This window comes from Cavia porcellus, unplaced genomic scaffold (assembly GCF_034190915.1).
Source record: "Cavia porcellus strain 051 isolate PalLab524CR breed Dunkin Hartley unplaced genomic scaffold, mCavPor4.1 scaffold_40, whole genome shotgun sequence".
Classification (NCBI taxonomy): Eukaryota; Metazoa; Chordata; class Mammalia; order Rodentia; family Caviidae; genus Cavia; species Cavia porcellus.
The window spans coordinates 8,972,373-8,995,229 of NW_026947523.1; the positions used below are offsets into that span (position 1 = coordinate 8,972,373).

The 22,857-nt window shown below is 46.7% G+C and overlaps 2 protein-coding genes across 4 annotated transcripts in view; one reads left to right on the top strand and one right to left on the bottom strand.

Annotated features, from left to right (window-relative positions):
* On the top strand, positions 1 to 11,684 carry LOC106027859 (uncharacterized). Of its 3 annotated transcripts, none has more exons than XM_063243718.1 (3): positions 1 to 6,680; positions 6,796 to 6,938; positions 7,161 to 11,684. In XM_063243718.1, the coding sequence occupies exon 3, from the start codon at positions 10,755 to 10,757 to the stop codon at positions 11,682 to 11,684; it is 930 nt and encodes a 309-aa protein (XP_063099788.1). In that variant the 5' UTR covers positions 1 to 6,680; positions 6,796 to 6,938; positions 7,161 to 10,754. The 3 variants fall into 3 exon arrangements, with proteins under 3 accessions (XP_063099788.1, XP_063099789.1, XP_063099787.1); XM_063243719.1 differs by having other exon boundaries at positions 9,193 to 11,684; XM_063243717.1 differs by having other exon boundaries at positions 6,796 to 11,684.
* Positions 11,615 to 22,857, bottom strand: part of LOC101787475 (DNA dC->dU-editing enzyme APOBEC3-like) — a 17,011-nt gene continuing 5,768 nt past the window's right edge. The window contains exons 5-8 of the mRNA XM_063243716.1: positions 13,488 to 13,638; positions 12,498 to 12,765; positions 12,174 to 12,289; positions 11,615 to 11,949 (exon numbers count right to left, since the gene is read on the bottom strand). Of these exons, the coding sequence (XP_063099786.1) occupies positions 11,863 to 11,949; positions 12,174 to 12,289; positions 12,498 to 12,765; positions 13,488 to 13,638 (622 nt within the window). The 3' untranslated portion in view covers positions 11,615 to 11,862. The remainder of the gene's footprint in view (positions 11,950 to 12,173; positions 12,290 to 12,497; positions 12,766 to 13,487; positions 13,639 to 22,857) is intronic.

Genomic DNA, 22,857 nt, shown 5'->3' on the forward strand with positions numbered 1-22,857 from the left:
CTGGGCTGAGCAGTGTGCCCCAGAGGCCTGGAAAGGCTTCAGACCATCATTTACTTTCTCTCTGCGTTCTCCTGAATGTTCTGTTGAATGGCAGGGAGGGCAGAACCACAGGATTCCATGGTCATAGGTCCTGGAACCCAGGGTCAGCCTAGCTCGCCTAGCTCAGCACACCTGTCTGAACCCCGAGCGCCAGCAAGAGGGCTTTTCCTGTAGGCACCTCTGGCAGGTAGGCGCAGGCAGGCGGCTGTTACAGCTGTCCAGCAGGGGTGGAGGTGGCCAGCATACACAGGAGACTGGAGATGGCAGTCGTGAGGTCAGCTGGTGCATGGCTGGGACACCATAGTGCACAGACCCGCTCTGGACCCATCTGTCCTATTGTATTGACCCTGGGCTGGAAATAACACGTACTAGGTAGGCCCTGTGCTGCACATACATAGTCTCAGCTACTCAGGAGGCTGAGGAAGGAAAGTCTGAGGTCAACTGGGCAGTTTATCAAGATACTGTCTCAAAGGGCCCTCAGGGTGTCACTCAGTGGTAGTGTTTGCCTAGAACGTGCAAGATCTGAGTTCAATCCCTGTGACTGCAAAGAAGAAGGGAGAGAAGAGACACATGCTGGCCTTAACCCGACAGGGAACTGTCCACCTGTCTGCAGCCAAGATGAGAGAGGAGGCCAAGGGGTGAGTGCTGACAGCGCCCCTGGGCCAGTCCGCTTTGCTTATTCTCCGCACTGAACCTGGCGCCTTCAAAGAGGTGGCCTGGGCAGTCCCCGTAAGAGACTCCATGCGTGGTTGGTGGATGACCATCCATCCTCAGGGCTCATCTGTCTTTGTCACCCCAGCTCCCGCCAGCATTCCCACTCATCCAGGTTGCTTGCTAGCTGGAGTGCCCCTGACACATCCACAAATAGCTCAGGCCCTTGTTGGGTATTTGTGGGCATAAGGACAGGAAGCTGTGCCCCGAGGACTACCCCAGGTCCCGATGAACTCTGCCCACAGAAAGTAGCAGTAGCCTGGCATCTCAGGGTGATCAAGGTCAATTAACCTCATTGATTTCACAACTACTTTTTTCCGTTTGCTTGCCAACCCACTGGTCCTAGGAGTTTAGAGTGACCAGGTAGTGTCTGTGGCTTCAGATGCCAAGGAGTCCCTTACACTGTTCCCTGGAAGATGCCCCTTCCCTTGGCTTTTTTGGTTTTGTTTTTTTGGTGCCGGGGATTAAACTCAGGATCTCTTACACTTGTCAAGCAGGCATTTAAGCCGCTGAGCTAAACCCCCAGCCCCCGCTCCTTCCCTTGGAAAACAGGCTCTCTGATTCACCAAATTCATCACAGAGATGCACAGCACAGGTTCTGCAAGTTGGTGGGGAGGTATGCTGTGGCCTTTGGTCAAGTTGTGAATTGCTGACTTCACTGCAAGGAAGGAGCCCGCTGTAAGCAATGTGCCCTGGTGGCCAGCTGGTCCTGCAGGCCTGGCACCCTTGGAGGCGCCATTACCCATGCGGAGTAGCTGTATTAGTTTTCCACTGTTGAGACAGAAAATGTGTCACACAATTTCAAGGCTGAGTATATTTTGGCACAGTCCTTGGCTGGCTCTGAGGTGGAAACACCACAGCATGAGAGCACTGTGGAGGAGACTGCTCACCTTTTGATGCCCAGAAAGCAGAAAACGGGGAAGAGCCCAAAAGAAAGCAGCCAGTAGCCAGATCCTGACTTCAGGGTCCTGTTCCCAAAACCTACCAGACACACCTAGAAGTGAGCCTCCCCAATCTCCCAGGCATCTCATGCTAATCATGCTGACAAATAAGATGAACCACTGCAAGCCCATCCCCTGTCAATTTGGCACATAAACACATAGCTAAACCACACTTAATCCCCAAATGCAGACAATACCATGGTCACAATTCCCAGTGCCCTGCAGCGCTAACCCTTTCCCCAAATGTCAGCAGTCTCAGCATCGCTCCAGAGACTGAATCCAAAGTCCCCTCTGAGACTCAAGGCCAACTCTAAACTGCTCCCTGTGAAATTCACAAAGCAAGTTAATGCTCCCGAGATCCAGCGGTTCCTCCCATCCCAAAGGGAGTAATGGGGAACAGAAAAGAGCAAGACTCAAACTTGGCAGGACAAACATTAAGCCGTATACCTCTACATCCAGGACCCTGGGCCATGGCAGCACAATGTGAGCCCCAGAGCGCTTGGGCAGCCCTGCCCCTGTGTCCTTGCCAGTTGCAGCCCACATGGCCTCTCTCCTAGGCCGGCTCTGCATGCTGTAGCTTTCCTCGGAGACACTCCATGCCTGGCATCTCCAGCTCCCGACGTCTCCTTTGCAGCTCCAGCAGCCTCACACGCTGTCCTCTTAGGGGCTCCCGGCAGGGACTCTGATCCTGGCCCACAATGTCTGGCTTCCCCAGCCTGCCGCTGAATGTTGTGGAATCTTCTGTGACCCCAAAGCCCGCATCATAGGGATGCTGTCAGAGGCCAGGGACCCAAGGTCCTGCTTCCAGGACTCACCTAGATGGGAGCTTTACTAGACTATCAGTCTGTCACACCAATCAAGTTGACAATTAAGATTAACCATTACAACTGAGTGTAGTCGCTCACGCCTATAATCCCAGCACTCAGAAGGCTGAGAGTTCGAGGCCAGCCTGAACTACATAGCAAGACCCTATCACAAAAACAAAAACAAAACAAGATTAACCATTATAGCTGCTCAGATTACATCTCAGGCACTTGAGGCTGCGTACTGAAAACGCTGACCTCCCTTAGGCCTGCAGACAGCCAGTTTGTGGCAGGAACAGCTGAAAAGATTTGGCATCTCTGTTTTCATATTGTGTTTGTCCCCTTTGACTGCGGACTTCACCTTTGACTACAGACACCTCCCGGCCACCATGACCAGCCACACAGGACCAGGAAAGGAGCAGAAAGAGGTGGCACCCAGGTCTTGGAAGATCTCCGCCGATTTCAAGAAAAGACACGAACAGTCTTTCCTTTCGTTAGCCTGTCTCTCTCCACCACCCCGTCCTGGGCCTAGGATTCCTCAATTCCTTTAGCGTTGAGAGGCTGATTTGAGAGCAGAAACTCTATTCCTTGGTGACTCAATAAACCTTATTTTTTTTTTTTGTCACTGTGCCTTGAGTTGTTGGCTTTGTCAAGTGAATTCCAAATCAGACCTTCCCTCCTTAAAGTGTCCCTTTATGCACTGAGCTACAAAACATGGTCATTTCCAGGTTTTAGACATTTCTGTATCTTAGAAGCAAAGAGTAAACAGCACTGGTTCCTTTATTCTCTGTGTGGGCATGGAGCAGCCTATAGACACTCTGCGTGTTTATGTGAGAGAAAGCAGGCAGATCCAGGGTTTCCCAATAATCAAGATGTCTCACGGCATCAGACCAAAGATCACCAAACCTTACATACGTAAGAAGAAAAACAAGAACAACAAAAACAGGATTTTTATTTGTTTATGAATATCTTTTGTACTGCAAGTCAGCTTTATAACTGGATATAATGTCAAGAGCGTCCAGGCATGATTCTGAGCTTATGGCGTGGTGGCTCATAGCTGTAACCCCAGCACTCTGGGAGGCTGAGGCAGGGGATCACAGGTTCAAGGCCAAGCTAGACAACTGGGAGACGCAGTGAAAACCTGTCTCAAAATAAAACACTCGGTCTGGGTATAGCTCAGTGCAAAGGCCCTGATTTAAAAAAAAAAAATCTCTCTCTCTCTCTCTCTCTCTCTCTCTATATATATATATATATATATATATATGTATATATTTAATTCCTAAGGCATAATCATACATTTCATATGTGTTCGTGAAATAAGATAAACATTATACTTAATCTCATAGGAGTCAGGATTAAAGGTTTTCTAAATATTGTATGAAGCATTACAAATCCTTGCTGTATCAACTCAGTCTCAGTATTAAGCTACTGACCTCTGTATGAAATACACATGGTGGTACAAACCTATAATTTCAGCACTCAAGAGGCTGAGGCAGGAGGATTGCTGTAGAGTTCAAACAAACCATAATGAAGTATAAACATTCCTGAAAATCAATATAAAAATTTGTCCCATGAAACAGCAGAATAGAAATACACAATTTTCTTGATTTAAGTGGTCAAAAGTCAAACAAGTATGCTGATTCTCTCTCTTTTTGAGACGGGGTCTCGCTGTGCAGGGCAGGCTGGCCTTGAGCTCACTTTGTAGCCCAGGCTGGTCTCGAACTCGCAACGATCCTCCCGCCTCAGCCTCCCGAGTGCTTACAGGTGTGAGCCACCACGCCCGGCTCTGATTCTCTCCTAAAATTAGGGGTGCACGTCTTCAGCAGTCTACATGAGGAAGAAACCGAAAAAGGCACTTACCAAAGATCCTTCCGATCAGGAAGGACTATATTCTAAGAAGTACTTCAGAAGAACAGGTAATTCTAGGATTATAGACAAGAAGTACTAGAAGACTTCAGGAGATGTTTCAGCTTTTAGATCTGGGATGTTGACTAAACCACTGAAGTGTGATATCCTTATTATCTTTTCCTTTGCAAGACATTGAATAGCCCCAAATTTCTCTATCCTGAATAGCAGATTCATTTTCCCCAACTAGTTGTTTGTCATCTGAGGTGACTGAAAGATCCTTCTTGTTTCCAAGCATGTGCCCTCAGATTATGAATGATCAGAGTCATTCTAGAAGATTATGTAGTTCATTTGAGGGTGCTTCTGTCTTTTCATGGTCTCTGGTGTCCACCATGTCAGTGGTAGGGTTGCCCTCCCATATCCCAGGTCTTTACTGTGACCATAACTTTAGTAACTTTCCTCCTGTCGAAGCCCACTGTGGGTATCCTGTCTTTGCTGAATGCTCCTAATCCAGTAACACAGACCAAGGGAGTCTTGACCAAGCAGACCCAGGCCAGCAGGTGGCAGAGCCCAGAAGGGAGCCCAGAAAGCTGACAACTTCCATAGGAGCAGCCTCAGCTGCGACCCCTCCCCATAATAGCTCTTGGCCTTGTACAACCCAATGGCGAGGATGAACTCTTTATGTAATAACCCTAGCCAGGTTTGTGATTTACAGTGATCTGTCACATTCTGTTCGCTCTTGTTTACTCTGCTACACAGAATTTTTAAGTTTGAGGCTGTCCCATTTTTCTGCGCTGTCTTTTGGTGATCCCTCTGCCTTGGGTGTCATTTCCAAGGACTCACTGCCAGTTCTACTGGGATGATGCTTTTCCCTGATGGTTTCTTCCATCGGTTTCATATCTTTTGGGTCATATGATTGGATCTCTCATCTATCTGAGTTCATTGCTGTGTATAATGCAAGACCCTTGTCTGACTCCATTGTTTGGCCCAATATTCCCAACACCATTTGTGGAAGAGACTTTCCTTCCCCCTGTTGCTGAAGACCCTTTTGTTGTGGAAAATGGGACCAAAGCAAATGGGAGACACTCAGCACTGAGGAACTTGGAAGGCAGACAACTGTTTCTACCACCGGCCTGATGGTAATCTCAGTTCCGAATCATTACCCTATCTTGGGGTTAAGAAAAGGTTCCGACGTGTTGGTAACAGGAAACGTAACAGACTGGCAGGAAGCACTAAGCAGGCTGCTAACAAGACTTCCTATAGTTGGTTACATATTGTCTTGTCACTTGTTGTTAGGCAGATTTAGTTCCAGAAAGTTGGTTGGGAATTTTCTATTCTGTAGTAGGAGGAGGGTCAGGGCTAGGGCGAGGGTCAGGGCTCCCTTCCCAGGAAGGGAAGGTCTGACTGTGTTAGACCAAGCCCAGCTGTCTCTAGATCAGCCAACCTGATTGCCTTGAAACTTCAGAGTGGGTTAGTGCAAGACATACTTCTGGGGTCAGGGGTTTAGCTCAGTGGTGTAAGTGCCTGCTTGGCAAATGTGAGGTTGTGAGTTCGATCCCTGGCACCAAAAGAAAAAAAAAAAAGATGCACCCTTGTCTGAGTTACACTTATCTTACATGCCACAGCTGGCACTGGACTGCAAGGCTGGTGGAGTTTTACCACTTTCTAATTATGGGTACGGGCTGTGTCTGCCTTTTTATGACCTTCAATAAGTGGCAGACTTACCTTTTCCTTTACCATTTGCTTTACACTTTAGCCATACTCTGAACATTTATTTCTGGATTCTGTCAGCCTGTTTAGTTTCAGTGTCTGTCTTTATGCCAGTACCACACCCTTTTGATTACTGTAGTCTGTAACATGTTTTGAAATCGGAAAGTGAAAGTGTCCATCTTTGTTCTTTCCCCAAACCCGTTTTGACAATTTAGGTTTCCTTTAGATTCCCTTAGAATTTTAGGATGCTTTTTTTTTCTGTTTCTGAAAAACAAAAGTGCTACCATTGGAATTTTGATAAGAAATCTTAAAAATATGTAAACTGCTTTGGGAAGTGCTGGTATTTTATGGCTTTTCCTTTGTGTCTTTTCAATTTCAGCAGTTTTCTGTATCGAGGTCTTTTTATCTGTGTTTTTCATCTCCATAGTGAAATTTACTTCTAAGTGTTTTACTTATTTTATTTTTGTTTTTAGTTTTTGAGTCGGGGTCTTGGTGCAGAGTTCAGAGTGGCCTTCAACTCATGGCAATCTTCCTGTCTCGGCCTTCAAAGTGCTGGGATAAGAGGCATGCACCACCATAACATGTGGCTTTCTTCCTAATTTCCTTGGAGCCTGAGCTTTGGCTCAGCCACGTAAGTGCCTACCTGGCAAGTGTCAGGTTGGGAGTTCAATCCCCGCTACCAAGAAAAACAAAAAGGAGTACTTTCCTAATTTCTTGGAAATGGAATTCTTTTATTTCCTTCTCAGATTGCTCCCCTCTAAGTGTGTAGAAATGTAACCAGTTTTGTTGCCGGAGTTTTGCATCTGCCTGGTGGGCCAGTGACCTGTGTTGTACTTGCTCTGCGTAGCAGCGTGTCAACGCTGGGATCCTCCAGGGGAAGATTTTCCAGGTATTTACCGAAGGGACTCCCTTACGTGCGCATGCGTGGATCTACGCGTGCGTGACTGTGCGTGACTGTGCGTGAGCGGGCTCCGCCCCCCCCCCCCCCGAAGCTGCGACCTCCCGCCTGCCGGGCCTCTCCCTCTCCCCAGCCCCGCGCGGGCCTAGCCGACTGCGTACTAACAGTTCGCGAGTGCTGACTGCATTTCATCACTTTTGTTGTTATTTTAAGTGTGATGTCGCTCCCCCTTCCGAAAAGTATAAAATGGTCAACAATGAAAACCACAGAAGAAACTTCAGGGATCGAACTCACAACCTCACACTTGCCAGGCAGGTGCTTATGCCACTGAGCTAAGTCCCCGGCCCAGAAGAAACTTTTTAGTCATCTTTTCTCATATACTAATTATGAAATTTCATTGTTTGTTACACTCATTAGAGCGCTAGGACACCCACCCCCAAAAGAACTCTGTGACAATCTTGAGTAAACATTGGCAGGTGACATCCCTGGCACTTTCTTAATTTAATTCAAATGATTTTAATGTTTTTCCATTTATAATATTTACTGCTATCTTTCTCGTAAAAATATTTTCTGTTTCCTTATTTTTTACTGCCATTTTGCTTAATGTTTTAATAATGACTGATTCCTGTCAAGATCTTTTTAGCCTTTATTGATATGATTGTATAGCTTTTCTTCTTTATTATGTTGTAGAATGCATTATATTAGTTTCTTGACAGAAGAAATTCATATTTTTAGAATAAACTGAATCATACTATATCATTCGGTAGTACTTTAACTATTTTTAAATATTTATGTTTGCATCATAAGTAAAATTTAATCATGAAATTTCTTTTTTTTTTTTGCTGTCTTTAGAGGGCTTTTTAAAATTAAGGTATCTCTTCATGGCCAGGGACTTAGCTTAGTGGCACAAGAGCCTGCCTATCAAGCGCAAGGTTGTGAGTTCAGTCAGTCCTACCAAAAAAAAAGTATCTTCACACTTTAAATTGGGAGAATTTTCCATATTTTTCTATAATTTGTAATCATTTGCTAACACTAAAATTATATATTTAAAGCTTGATTGATTGTGAATAGATTTATTTGGTCATAGTGTTTTTACTTTTTTTTAAAGTGTTGTACTTTATAGATTCCTCCATGGTACTAGATCTACACATGTCTTCTGTTTCTTCTTAGGTCAGCTGGTGTTAATTAGGGACTTGCTCATTTTCTCCAAGTTTTCAGATTTGTTTCCTTAAGTAGACCTGTAATATTCTTCTTTTTTTTTTTTTATCGGTACCAGGGCTCGAACTCATGACCGCCTGCTTGCAAGGCAGGTGCTATGCCACTGACCTAATTTCGCAGCCCCATGTAATATTCTTCTAATTCTTTCAGTATTTACTTTATCAGGGTTATATTTATTTTTTCATATCTTGTATGTTTTTGCTGTCAGTTTTTTCTTTTATTAGATCTGTTCTGTGCTTATCTACTTTACTGTTATTTTGGGGGGGGGCACATTTTTAATTTTTTTTTTTTTTGGTACTGGGGATCGAACTTGGGAGCAACCTCACATTTGCCAGGCAGGCATTTATGCTGCTGAGTTAAATCCCCAGCCCTATCATGCTTTTTATATATTTTTTTCTAACTTTTCCTACCACTTAATTTTTTTCTGATTGTTATTATTATTTACTATTTTAAGCCAAATCTTGCTGTGTAGTTCAAGGCTCTGGCAGTGATCCTCCTGCCTCAGTCTTCCCGTTACTGAGATTATGGGTGTGTGTTGCCACGCCCAGCTCTGATTAATTCTGGATTTCTGGTTTATTTGCCCCTTATTTTTGAGTAAAAAATACCTTTTTTTTTTTTTCTTGTATAGCTTTTGCCATGTCCATTTCATGGGCTTGAAATTATATTAGGAAGGGGCTGGGCATTTAGCTCAGCGGCATAAGTGCCTGCCTTGCAAGCGTGCAGTCGTGAGTTCGATCCCCGGTACCGGTAAAAAGGAAAAAGACCAAAAAAAAAAAAAAAAAAAAAAAAAAAAATTATATTAGGACACATTTGGCTACAAATAGTAGAACACCTATTTGCTTTCTTGTTGGAACAAAATACCTAGCATCTGCAACCTTTAAAGAGGAAACTTTTTTTTGTCCCAGATCAAACTCACAACCTTGTGCTTACCAGGCAGAGGTTCAGGCCCAAGAGGGAACTTTTAAATTTGGCTCCTGGTTTCAGAGGATTCAGTCACTGATGAGTGAAGCTGCTTATCCCACTGCAGCCAGGAAGCAGAGAGGAAGGGGCCAGGGGCTATGTGAACACCCAAGGTCACTCCTCCATGAGCCACTCAGACACACCCAGAACTGAACTTCCTCAAGCCAGTCAAGTTAACAGAGAAGATCCACCATCCCAATGGCCATCTAACAGTAAGTTGGATGATGCAGACATTTGTTATTCATTTAACAAGCCTGAGAGTAGCTATTTCTAGGGTAGATGTTTCCATGGCTTAACACTGTCCTCAGGGACTTACACTTTTTCTAGCATTTTGCCTCATCAGCAGTAGCACCTTGGCTTTTTTTTTTTTTTAAACTTTTTTTTTTTTTTTTTTTTTGTCTTTTTCCTTTTTATTGGTACCGGGGATCGAACTCACAACTGCCTACTTGCAAGGCAGGCGCTTATGCCGCTGAGCTAAATCCCCAGCCCCAGCACCTTGGCTTTTTGTCTGTCCTCATGCTCATCACTGCAGGAAAGCTGCAACAGTTCCAGACATCACATGCTCTATCCCACTTATACACAGGAAAAACAAAGGAGGGGAAAATGAGATTCAGTTCTCCCTGCCTCAAATGTCTCTTAAAAAATCAGAAGGCTCTCTTAACATTTTCTTACACTGATTGTTTATAATTGGGCCACATGGCCTCACCTGTCTTTGAGAAGATAAGAAATGTCTGACAGCTGGGTGTGATGGCACATGCCTGTCACCCCAGCACTCAGGAGGCTGAGCCAGGGTGGTCACCACAAGTTGGAGGCCAGCCTGGGCTAAAGTGAGTTCATGGCCAGCCTGAACTTCAAATCAGGACTTTGTCTCAAAAGAAAAAAGTGTGACAGGGGATAGGGTTACATGACCCAGGCAATCATGACTCACACCCTGGGCTACCAACAATGGCATTCTGTCTAAACTAGATTCCAGATAGTTTTTCCTCTTCGAGTTTAACTGCAACGGCTTTGATGCATACCAATTTGTGATTAGTTTATTCTTCAGTTTATCCCTTACGTCACTACATTAAATTCCTATTTGTTGCTCATGATGGGGTCGCCATGAATAGTTTGGGATGGCCTTGCATTTACCATGTAGTGCAGGCTGACCTTAAACTCTTGGCAACCTTTTTTTTAGCCTCGGGCCCCTGAATGCCGGGGTGATATAGATGTGTGCCATGGTGCCTGGCTGTGTTAAATCCCTCTTTAATTTGCTTTAAACTCAACCTTGTGTCATATTTCTTTCTTTTTCTTTCAGACAAAATTACTGTTGCTACTTTGCCCACACTGGGCTCAAACTATTTTTTCTCTCTTTTTTTTCTTTTGAGACAGGGTTTTGCTTTGAAGTTGAGGCTGGCCCTGAAGTCTCTATGTAGCCCAGGCTGGCCTCAAACTCACGGTGATCCTCCTGCCTCAGCTGGGATCACAGGTGTGTGCCACCGTGCCTGGCTCAGGCTCAAACTTTTTTTTTATCTTTTTTTTTTTCTTTTTCTTTTTTCCAGTACCGGGGATCGAACTCAGAACCACCTGCTTGCAAGGCAGGTGCTTATGCCGCTGAGCTAAATTCCCAGCCTGAGGCTCAAACTTTTAATGCTTCTTCCTGCTTCAGCCTCTCAGAGTCCTGGGGTACAGGTTTTGTGCCACCACAACCCACTTAATGCTCCGCTCCTGCTTCTTAAATTTGAGGGTTTCGTGCCATCTCTTTGTTCATGGTTTCTCTTCCTCGCCCCCTCTTTCTCACTGTTTCTTGTCAGCGCTGCGGCAGGATTTTTTCTGTTCACATTTAGTGTGATACCCTTTACTGTGACATTTTCCTTCCTGCTTCGTTTTTCTTCACTCTGGTGGCACCCAGTACAGTGGCAGCAGCCGAGACAGAGGTTCTGGGTCAGCACCCAGGTCCAGGTGTGGGTGGCGGGGCTTGACCAGCGAGGTTGCTTGTTCCAGGTGTTAATCAGAACTCTGAATAATGCCATTTCAAGTTTGTCGGTATTTTGGCTGTTTATTTTTCAATCAATTCTACAGGGCCTCTCTGCTCAGTCAAGTTTTATGTGGACAATGAAAATATTTTTCATGGCAGACAGTGGGACAGTGGAAACATTTCCTGCCTGTGGGGGTCCAGGTGTACAGCTGGCAGCCAACGCCTTCAGGTGTCAGAACAGACCTCCCCAGGGACACAAGCACGCTCGGCCCCTTTGCCCTTCACAGCCAAGAATGAGCCGCCGCAGGTCAGCGTCAGACCCAACCGGTCCCTTCCGTAATGAGCTCCCCCTGGGCTCCAGCGGTGCCCGCTCCTGCACCCCGAGGACGCTCGGTGCATTTCCCCCTGCGCGCGCTCTAGTCTGGGTACCCTCTGACTGCCCTCCAAAGGCCACCGGCGCGGCACTCCCTACAGAAGGGACAGAGGACAGCAGGAGTGCCAGATGCTCCAGGGCATTCTCCCAACAAATGTCTTTCTTGGTTCCACAAGAGCCTTTTATTCTCCTTTTTATGAGAGGACCTGATTCCTCCCTTAGACAGTAAGCCAGGTTCTGTGGACTTTGAAGTTATCGTGACTTTTTTTTTAAATTAGAAAAGTACAAACCCAATTATAAAAAATAAACAAAAGATGGAGGAGGGAGGGAAGGCTTTCTGGACATGGATGAAGGCCAGGCTTGGGATGGCGGGGAGGCAGATGTGCGTGTGATGCCTGGGGCGGTCATCAGGGGTCCCTTCCCGCCACTGGGGGGGAGGTGGGTCCAAGCTGCAAAGTTCTGAGGTTAGCCGTTAAGTCATCCACACCCCAGGACTGGAGAGAGAGAGGGAGAGAGAGATCAGGTCTGTGCATGGGAGAGAGAGACACTGCGGGGAGGAGCCAGGGAGAGGCCCAGGGGGTCTGGCCAGAGACGGGACCCAGCACGGAAGCAGGGCGAGAGGAGGAGGACTTGGGGGTTGCGGGTGGAAGAGAAAAGGTGGGAGCTGGGACAAGGTGGGAGGGGGCGGGAGGGCGCCCAGGCGGTGACAGGGACTCACCTTCAGGATCTGCAGAAGGCGCCTTTCTATGCTGTTGCTGTACTGCTCCAGCTTGTCCCAGGACTTAAAGGGCTCTGACTGGTGGTCCACAAAGTTGTCCCAGCAGTCAGCGAACTCTGAGAGGGAGGAGGAAGCCGGGAAGTGCTGCGCCCGGCGCAGGGCCCCCTTCCTGCCACTTTCCTTTCCTGGGGCCTCGCTCGCTGCCCTGATTATGCCTTCCAGGGGGTGCCAGCCCCTGGGCCTCAGCTGGGCCACCATCCTTTATTCCCACCCACCTCTCCTCTGTCCACCCGTGGCTTGTGTCTCCTTGTCCCTCCTTCCTACCTGGGAGGCCCATGACAGTGACTGGGACCTGGGATGTGCACAGCCGGTGCAGCGCCTCCTGGTAGGTCCTCTTCCAGTGAAAGTACAGGCGGGAGACGAAGACCTTCAGTTGCACGCGTGGGTGAGAGTGTTTAAACTGAGCCAGTTCCTGGGCGCAGAGTGGGCAGGGGCTCCACGTGAGGTAACAGGTGATTTGGTAGCTCTGGGCTTGGTCCAGTTTCATGGAACTGATCCTCTTAATAAAGCGACGTTCTGCGTGGAGACCTTTCTGGAGGGGTCCCAGAAGGCAAAAAGAAAGGGTGAGAAGGCAGCAGGCACGGGTCCTGTAGCTGGGGCTGGGGCGTGGGACCCTCGCCCAGCACAGGAGGAAACCGCTCCCCCTCCAGCCCCTGACTCTGTATCCCCAAAGCTCCCATGGCTTTGTTGGTTCTGTTTTGTTGCTTTCTGAGACAGGGTCTCACTTTGTACCTCAGGATGGTTTTGAACTCATTATGCAGTCCAATTTGTCCCAAGGCTTTGGACAAGGATTCTAGTGCACACAGAGTGGGGCCAGCCAGACCACATCTCCAGGGTGCAGGCCCAAAAGTTCTGTGACCATGATATGGGACACTTGCCCGAAGGCTGTCCAAAGATGTTTGAGCCAGCTGGGCCTAGTGGTGCATGCCTGTAATCCCAGCGGCCAGGAGGCTGAGGCAGGAGGATCGCCACCAGTTTAAGGTGACTGAGAGCCTCTAGGACACATGGGAAGGAGAAGGGACATGAGGTTGGCAGACATTTAACTTCCCCAGGAGGGGCAAGAAGAGGGCTGGGCAGGAGGAGGACACAGCCTCTGCTAGGTCTGAGAGGGGCAGGCTGGAGCCCAGCAGGGGTCAGGAAGACGGAGGCCTTCAAGTGGCAATCAAGGACTCCTACTTGCACGACACCTACTGTCCTTGTACACCCCGTAGGTGGCCGAGCCCCGCCTGCCGCACACCCAGGGCCTGTCTGCACCTTGTTCCGAAAGCAGCCTTTGGTCAGGTTGCCGTTGGCCTCTTGCAGCTGGTAGCACAGGTATGTCACCCTGCGGCGGTAGGGCTTCTGGGCCTTGTGCGCGTTGTTAAACTGGACACGGAACGTTTCTTCTTTTAGCATCTTCCCCCTCCTGTGCAACAAGGAGGAAACTCAGATGTACTCGGGCCTCCCGAGGTGCCCCGGGGTCGGGTCTGCGCAACCTACCCTGGTGTGTATCTCTGCACCGCAGAGGGGAAGAGAGGCTCCGTGGAGAGCAGAGAGGAGCCGGGCCGCTGGGAGCTGCAGGAGGGGAGAGTTCTCTCCCACCCTCCACGCTGCCTCCTGGGCACCCAGCTGCCCAGCAACCCTGCAGCTCAGGCGCCAGCGCTCTGCACGGGGACACACTGCCCACGTCACCCTTATGCCTGGGCTCGGGGAGGGCCCCTCTCTGAGAACTGGGTGCATCCTCGTCCTGCACAACCCTCTGTCCCTTGGCTTCGTGACACTCGCACGTCTGTGGCCTGAGTCCCATCACTTCTCTTGCTCCTCTGTGGCTCCTCTGTAAGGCAGGCGAGGCAAGGACAGGTGGCCTGGGCTGGCATTTTTGCTTTCTAGTTTTCAAGACTGATTATTTTCTGACTAGGTCTTATTTTGGGGGAAACAGTGTCTATGGCAAACCTGGAGATGGGGCTGCCCATCATGTGGGGGCCGAGCTTGTGTAGCCTCTAAAATGAGGATTTTTAAATTGACCAAGAGTGGGTGTGCCTGGAGGGCTGACTTAGGTGTCTCGTTGGGGACGTTTGTCAATTTGGGTAAACATTCTGCTTTTGTGGTTTTGTCAGGCCTGTGAGAGATCTGCTGTCACCTCCCCAGGGGCTGAGGAAAGTACCTCAGTGGAGCAGTTGACTGTGCCCTGAGGCCTGTTCTGTCACTCTGCCTTTCTGTCCTGCCACTGTCTGGCCATGGTGGGTCCTCCTGTCTCAGCCCTGAAGAGCTACACTGGTAGGTATGCTAGAAACCACTTATAATAATTATTTTAAAAACAATTTAATTTTTGTTTCACATGAGTGGTATCTTCTTTTTTCCCATGGGGCATAATGTAGCTTCCTATCTTATATGGACTTTTCCCTCTACAGTGCACAGATTATACAATTATGCACATCTTTATGATGAAATTTACAGGGCTGCTTTCCATGTCTCAATCATCTCTTAGCCTCAACTGGAAAGCTGAGTTTGGGAATCCCTGAGAAGCCCCCATGGCCGCACCGTGATCTGTCCAGGGGCCTGGAGACACAGGACTTGGGTTTGGGGGAGCCCCCAGCAGGAGGCTGCGCCTGGGGCTCAGCGGGCTGGGGACAAGAGCCACAGAGTACCTGTCCTGGCTGCCTTCCATCTGGCCTGGCTGAGCACCTCCTTGATCTGCGCTCTTTGGTTTCCTTTTCCTCTCACAAGGCTGTCTGCAGCCATGGGAAAGTCCCTTGTCTGTGACTGTCCTCCTGCCGCCTCCTCTTCCTGTCACCCAGGGAGCAGTGGCCCTGTGGCTTCACCTCCCGCAGCTCTGCTCACCTTCTCTCCTGTCGGCCCGGGTACCAGCTCTGTGGGCCCAGCTGATCCGCCTCGGCTCACTTGGCCCTTGTCCCAGGCCTGCTGGGTTCAGTACTGGGGTTCCACTTCCTGCTCACAGAGCCCTTGCTTTGGGAGGCCAGATCTGAGTGAGGACCCCAGGACATCTGCCTGCAGGCCCCACCCTCTTCCTGCCTCCGCCGCAGTGGGCGGGCTGCAGTGGTTCAGCGGCCTGATGCTGAAACTGCACCTTCTCCCCTCCATCCCGGCTTGCCACAGTGGGGTCTGTGTTGGCACAGCCCCGCCCCCAGCCCTGGTACACAGGACACGGGGTTGCAAAGGGAGTCAATGGTGCCAGTGGCAGGGAAGTGGGTCTGGACCCCACCAGTCACCAGGCACTGCAAGCTGGGGGCACTGCCACCCTCCGCCAGTCCTTTATAGATCAGGAGGGAGGATCAAGGCCCTGACATCTTGGAGGCAATCTCATGCACAGAAAGACCAAGACGTGCAGATACAGCCAGGGATGGTCATTCCGACTTCGATTCGGCCCTGTACCAGAATCTTGTACTCTCTTTTTGAATGAGCTGTTCCTGAAATCTACAGCAAAAGTCATTAACATTCCTCCAAACAACAAGCATGACCATTACATCACCCCATAACCCGGATGCCAAATCCCGTGGTAAAGATAACATACGAAGGCCTTCAAGGACGCAAAAACATATGGCCCGACCGGTCCCTCCTAACTGTCCTTTCTTGTGTCCATGGTCACATCTGTAACTTCCTAGGATGCAGAGACTCACACAGGTTCCCCTGGCTCTCCCCAGGTGTGCAGCTCTCTCTGGGAAGTCCAGGTCAGCTCCCCTTCGGGGTGCCCAGTGCATCTCTTTCTTGTCCAGCCTTGGTAAATTATTTTATTACCTGGCTCACCCGCCCTCCACTTCACGATTTTGAACAGCAAGACTCTCTCCAAGGCACACAGCAAGTAAAAGGCAGAGCTCCAGCTGGCCACTTTTGAGTCCCTCCTTGCTCCCCAGAAGAGATGGGGGAGGTAGCACAAGTGGAGGGGACCTGCTGACCCGCAGGCCTCCCGAGCCTGGGACTCAAGGATCTGGACCTCAAGTGTGCGTTCCACTAGCCGTCGGCCTGCCTGAGTGCCAGTCAGCCAAAGGCCTTGAGATTCAGAAACAAAGAGCGCACTGTGAAAGTTGAATCCGGAGGGAGGACGAGGGCAGCCAGCACTGGGCACCTCTAAACAAGGCTGGACTCGTCAGTCATGTTTCTTGATTCACAACTAAGTGCGCTACGTGAGCTGGATTTTGCTCTTATTAGTTTTCTTTTATAATTTCCTTATAAGGCTTTATAACTGTTGTCTGCTAACATTCTGTAAGTCAGTGACTTCCAGAAAATAACTTCTAACAGTATGGGAAGATGACAGCCTGCCACCTACAGAACAGATGGACGCGACGCAATCTCCTACTATTAATACTGCTATTAAATAAAGGGGTCCTCCTGTCACATTTTATATTTCAAAGGGTCCCAACCTCCAAAGAGTCACGCAATTTAGATTAAGACCTACTGTTCCCGCTTTAGAACTAGTGGAACTGACCTCCTGGGTGTCCAACGAGTGAGGCTTCCAGTCAGAGTTTAAGAAGCCCGGAGAGGGAAGAGAATATTTTGATCTTTGCCCCCCATAGTCAGCCAGAACTCAGGAAGTGACAGGACCCCTCTAAGATGATCGGGCAATTCTGGGGAGTCACCCAGTCTCCCAAGCAGGGGTACTGTTGGAGTCCAGGGGACAGGAGTCAACTGGTGTACATGCTACAAAACAGAGAGTTACTGTAGAGGAGACTGTCCGTGTGCATCTAAGACAAGCCACAAGGTGAAGGGACACCGTGACCCACCCCAACTGCAGAGGGAGAACTGGAGGAGGCACAGGAGGCGCCTGACACGGCCCCATGAGGAACCCTGACAAATACATCTACTTTGACTAACACGGTACTCGTTTTGACTTGGTATTAAACATGGAGCCTGAAAGATTAACCAAACAGTAGCATAATTAATAGTTAGATAAAAACAGAGAGCTAAGCTGTAGCCATAAAGGGACTCCAAACCTTGTATCAACTGTCGCTCACTGCCAGTCCCCAACCCCGCCTGGGGCATCTTAACCTACTGCCATGAGAGGGCCACATGCTCAGTGTCACCAGCTTCTCCAAATACCTGTCCTTCAGCCTCTCAGTTTATTGCTATTATATTATTTTGATATACATTCAAGTGTCTCTATGGTAAAATTTGGGCTGCTTGTATAGGGCTCACTCTGAGATAAAATGCCATTATGAATAGTCTGGTTACTAAAGATTATTATGTCCACTGAAGGTTTTCTATTATTTATGCTATCTTAAGTCAGTCACTGTTTAGTGAGAGGCCAGAGCTCAGTTCTGAGCCCATGTAACAGCCAATGTTCACATAAAGACAGCGGTATCGCTGTTTAGTTTATTATTTGGCTATATTGTAATTAAAGCAAAAGAGTTACATTTCCTGCTCATATATAAAATGACAGCACAAAGACCGATGGAAAATACAGCACCGCTGGACCTGGAATTGAAACACCTGGAAAACAACTTAGTCAAGGAAAAAGCAGAACTCTGGGAATCAAGGAAAGGCCGACAGGAAACACGGAAACTATAGAGACTCTGAAGAAAAAGCAGGGAAGAGAAGAAGCGGTCTGGAGCACTAAACCAGGCCCCAGGTTCTGGCTCCAAAAACACAAGACAAACCTGGCGGGGGGTCGACAGCCCCAGGGAGACGCAATGAGCCGACAAGGCTGCCCCAGAACGGCCATCAGACTGTGAGTTCACGCGCAAGTGAGAGTCGGAGAAGAAATTCTCTGCAGTGTCCACCGTACCTGGGAGTGATACAGTCAAAAGGTATCGTGGAAAGAGGTTTCTTGCTTAAGACTGAGCTCCTCTTAGAGTCAGAAGTCACAGAACAACACTACTCCAGGCTCTCTGGGGTTTCTCTGCCACAGGGTGGAGACAGAGGAGTGGGCTGATTTCAGATCCCCTCAGCAGCTTGACCAGGTGAGAGGTATGGCGGTCGCAGCCTGTCCTAAGAAGTCAGGCCAGCCGTGGGGTTTTTGGGGGGTGAGTGTGCAAGGGCTGACGTTATTAAGCCCAGCCGACTGGGCCCGCTTGCTGCCTGCTTCCAGCACAGAGCTCAGTGTCTGTTGGCTTTTCCTGTCTGACAACAGGATGAGGTATTTGCTTTGGCTTGAATAATTGCCACATCCTGGGTGTACGGACAGAGAGAAAAATCTCATGCGCCCATAAGCCACAAAGATGACACAGAGCAGTGACTTGAGGAACACAGAGCAGCACCGACCCGGGGAGCCGTCACGAGGAGGCAGCACAGCTCACCAGCTGACCAACCCCAGCAAGAACAGCTGGGCAGTCGTGAGCAGAGTGGGTGTGGAGATAAAACAGGACCTGGTTGTGACTCACTGACCCCCACCCACACTGGGCGGGTTCCAGGGCTACAGGCTCTGGAGGGAAACCACGCATCCAAACCCGTGGAAGGATTTTTTTTTTTTTGTGACAGCGTCTTGTTATTTAATTCATTCTGGCCTTGACCTCACTATACAGCCCAGGCTGGCCTTCAACTCAAGTGATCCTCCTGCCTCAGCCTCTCAAGTGCCAAGATCTCAGATGTATGCCACCATAGTGGCGGAATTTTTTGGACTTGTTTCTGTGTCTTCATTTGTGTTGTATGTATTGCTGTGTGCTTTTTTTTTTCATCCTTTTCTGTTACTTTTGCTTCATTCTATTAACTTTCTTTTATGCTTTTTTGTTGTTGTTTTGGTGTTTGAGACAGCGTCTCACTATGTAGTTCAGGCTGGCCTTGAACTCACTGTGTAGCCCAGGCTGGCCTTGAACTTGCAGTGACCCTCCTGCTTCAGCCTCCTGAATTCTGAGGTTATGGGATGTGCCAGCATGCCTAGCTTCTCTTTTCTTTTTCAAACTTTACTTCTTTCATTTTTCTCTTCTTCCACATTCTTATTATTTTTTATCCTCCATCATTATTATTATTACTATCAATCTTTATTAATTTTTAGCTATTGAGTTGATTATGCTATTATCGCTGCATTCTTTTTTATTTTTTTTTTCTTCTCTATTGTTAATGGTAGGAAATTTGTTGCTTTCAATATTTGCTTTATGTCAGTATTTGGTTTGTATTTGTGTCTAACTTGCTATTGCATATCTCTTTCCTATTTTTTTTTTTTTAACTTTTTATTGGTACTGGGGATTGAACTCATGACCGCCTGCTTGGAAGGCAGGTGCTTATGCCGCTGAGCTAAATCACCAGGCCTTTCTTTCCTATTGTTAAGGGAGCTATAGTTGTAGCTATTATTGGCTCTTATGTCAATATGAGTTAGTCTTTGTTTTTCTTATTACTGCTGATTTCTATTTTTGATGGAAGTATAGTTATTGATTCTCACTAGTTTCCACTGTATGCCAATGTCTGGGTTGTCTTTGTGCTGTCAATGCACCTGTGGCTCATTTTCTCTTCTCTTTGTGGTGCTGGGGCTCAAACCCTCAGAAGAGAGCTGGGCTCTAAGAATATCCTCAAATATTACACTGAATAGGCTGAAGAGGGAACCAAACACCAAAACATAACCAAACCCCAGGACACAGCAGAGGGAGGCACAGCCTGACTAAAGAGACATCCACAGAAGTGACAGAGTCTCTCATCGTACCTGTAACCCACAACACAAAACAATAGAAACATAAGAAAGCACGGAAAAAGATGCCCTTCCCTTAAACCACTAACTTCTCAAAAGCTGACTTCCTGGACACCAACGTAGACAAAACTATAGGGAAAGAACTCAAAACCCAAACGCTCAAATGTTTGAAGAGATGAAAAAAAAAAAACCCAAGCAAATGCAGAAGACATTTAAATAGATAAAAGATTTTATTAATACAGTATTTGACAATCTTGAAACAAACAATAAAGTAATTAATGGGTTAAGCAAGACACAAATGACCACTTTGGAAAAGAATTTGAAAGTATGAAAAGAAAGCAGCAAGATAAATGATAGGAAACAAAAATCAATGGATAGCAGACTTGACCAGTATGAGGACAGAGTGTCAGGAACAGAATACAAAGTGGATAGAGCAGATCATAAATGACATGATGTCATGAAGCTGAGTCCCGTGGTTGCTAGATGACTTTTTAAAAAAATCCAAAACATGGGCTGGAGATTTAGCTCAGCTGCATAAGCACCGCCTGGCAGGTGTGAGGTCGTTGAGTTCAATCCCTGCTACAAAGAAAAACAAAACAAAAACCAAACACTCAGAACTATAAAAATGAAGAAAAATTAGAAAGGTATAATTTTTCCTGAAATCATAGCAAAAATTTCTCTAAGTCTAGAGAAAACATTCAGTATTCAAATGAAGAAGCATACTGAACCTCAAATATCTACAATGGGAGAAGAACTTTCCCAGGGCACATCATAATCAAAATTTCAGAAATTCAACAAAGAGAGAATACCAAAAGCTATTAGAGAAAAACAGCAAGTAGTCTATAAAAGGTAACCATTAGAATAAGTGTGGATTTCTAGTGCAAATCTGAAAGGCAGAAGATTCTACAGTGATGTCTTCAAGCCCTAAATGAAAACAATCATCAACCCAGGCTTTTCTATCCTGAAAAACCAGCGTTCAAAATTGACAGAAAAGTAAAAACTCCATGAAAAGAAATCCTAACGAATTACATGACCACTAAACCAGCACTGCAGAATATACTTAGAGAGATCCTAGATAGAGACAGGGAGGTCACCAGCAGCAAAAATCCCAAAGGGAAGTGCATATCTAATTGGGAAGTCATTTTAAAAAATGGAAAAAAAAAATAAAGGAATCAGCACTGGACAAAAAATAAACATTTTACAATAATAAATTTCAATGTCAGTGTTCTCAGCTACCCAGTCAAAAGACACAGCGTGGCAGACAGGATCAAAAACCAAAATGCAACCATATACTGACTACAAAGACACACCTCATCCAGAAACAGTAGACTACAGATGAAAGATTAAAAGTCACACTGTACTCAACAGGAGCCTGAAAATCACCACAAAGATCTATCTTATTTTCAGACATAGTAGACTTCAAGTCCTGATCAGAAGAGACAAAGATGGCCAGTACATACTTGGAAAGAGAACAAATCAACAGGAAGAGATAACAATTATAAATATATATGCAGTGAATGTTGCCACATTCAGTTTCATAAGACAAAAACTACTGGACTGAAAAGGACAGATGGACACTAGCACAACCATATGGAAGACTTTACTCTCACACTTAGGTCAACCAGACAAAGAAGCATCAGAGTCAAACCACACCATTGAGTGGATGGATTTAACAGATATCTACAGAGTTTCATCCAACAACAACAGAGTATACATTTTTCTCCACATCACATGGAACTTTCCCCCAAATACATTGTATCTTAGGTCATAACTAGGGGATGGGAATTTAGCTCAGTGTCACAAGCACCTGCCTCGCTGGCACAAGGTCATGAGTTTCACCCCCAGTACAAAAAAACAAAAAAACAAAAAACAAAAAACAAAAAAAAACCTTAAATAAATAAAACTGAACTGAGATAATCTCGTATTGTATCACATCATAGTGAAACAAGGCTAGAAGTCAACAGCAAAAGAAGCCACAGAAATTGCAAACACATGAAGATTAAATAGCACACTAAGGAACAGTCAAGAAATCACAGAAGAAATAAAGTTCCTAGAATCAAATGGCAACAGAAGCGCAACATGAAAAACAACGAGACACAATGAAAGCAGTCTTTCAGGGATGATTATAAAAAGAATAGAGCAGTCCCTAATAAATAACTGAGTGATGTGCTTCAATATCCTAGAAAAACAAGAATAATCCAAGTAAGAAATTAATAGAAGGAAAGAAATTAGAAGCATGAAAGAAGTTAATGAAATTGAGACTAACCACATGTTTTTCCAAAAGGATGGGAAGGGTGTCTGGGGACAGGGAACACAGGAAGGAGCAAAAGGGGAAGTAAAAGAGATCAAGATGTGATACATCTGTGGACCAATTCCCCCACGAGTGTGCTTACTGTGAATCGCAAAAATACTCCAAAAGTAATCTGATAAAAATAATTAGAGTTTGGATTCACAAAGCTGGGAGCAATCGGCCTGCTCTTAAATGTCACCTGTTATACTGGGGTAAACACCTCAAAACACACACTGCAGAGGTTAGTATTCAGGATGAAAATCTACTCCCAAACACTAACTAATTTTGTCTGGCATCTACCATTTACCATTATTTAACCTTGCCTGCTTAACACGCCTGTAGAATGTGTATCTTCTAGCTTACTCTCGATCCAAGTGAAAGCTGAAGGTCACCTGTACTATTATCAAAGCAAAATAGCAGGTGTATGTTCCTGACAGCTCTGAGTTGTGGCTTCTGTATTCCCAGGCTGACACTCACAAAGCAGTGCACTTCAGACCCTGCTGTAAGCTGCACTGCCCTGCTGCTGATGTGCTGCTTTCCCGAAACAGACTGACCATCAAAAGATGATGGTCCTTAAAAAAAACAACTCAATCTTCCCATATTTCCTTTACATCAGGCAGAAGGACAATTTCCATCCTTGCCCTCTCTCAGCCCAAAGCAACTGTAAGAAGATAGAGCTTTGGCCCTCGGCATCCTTTAAGAGTAAGAAATCAAAAGTCCTCATACAAAATCAAAAGTCCTGTGCAGGGAAGAATTAGATAGGATAAAGGACTTAAAATTAG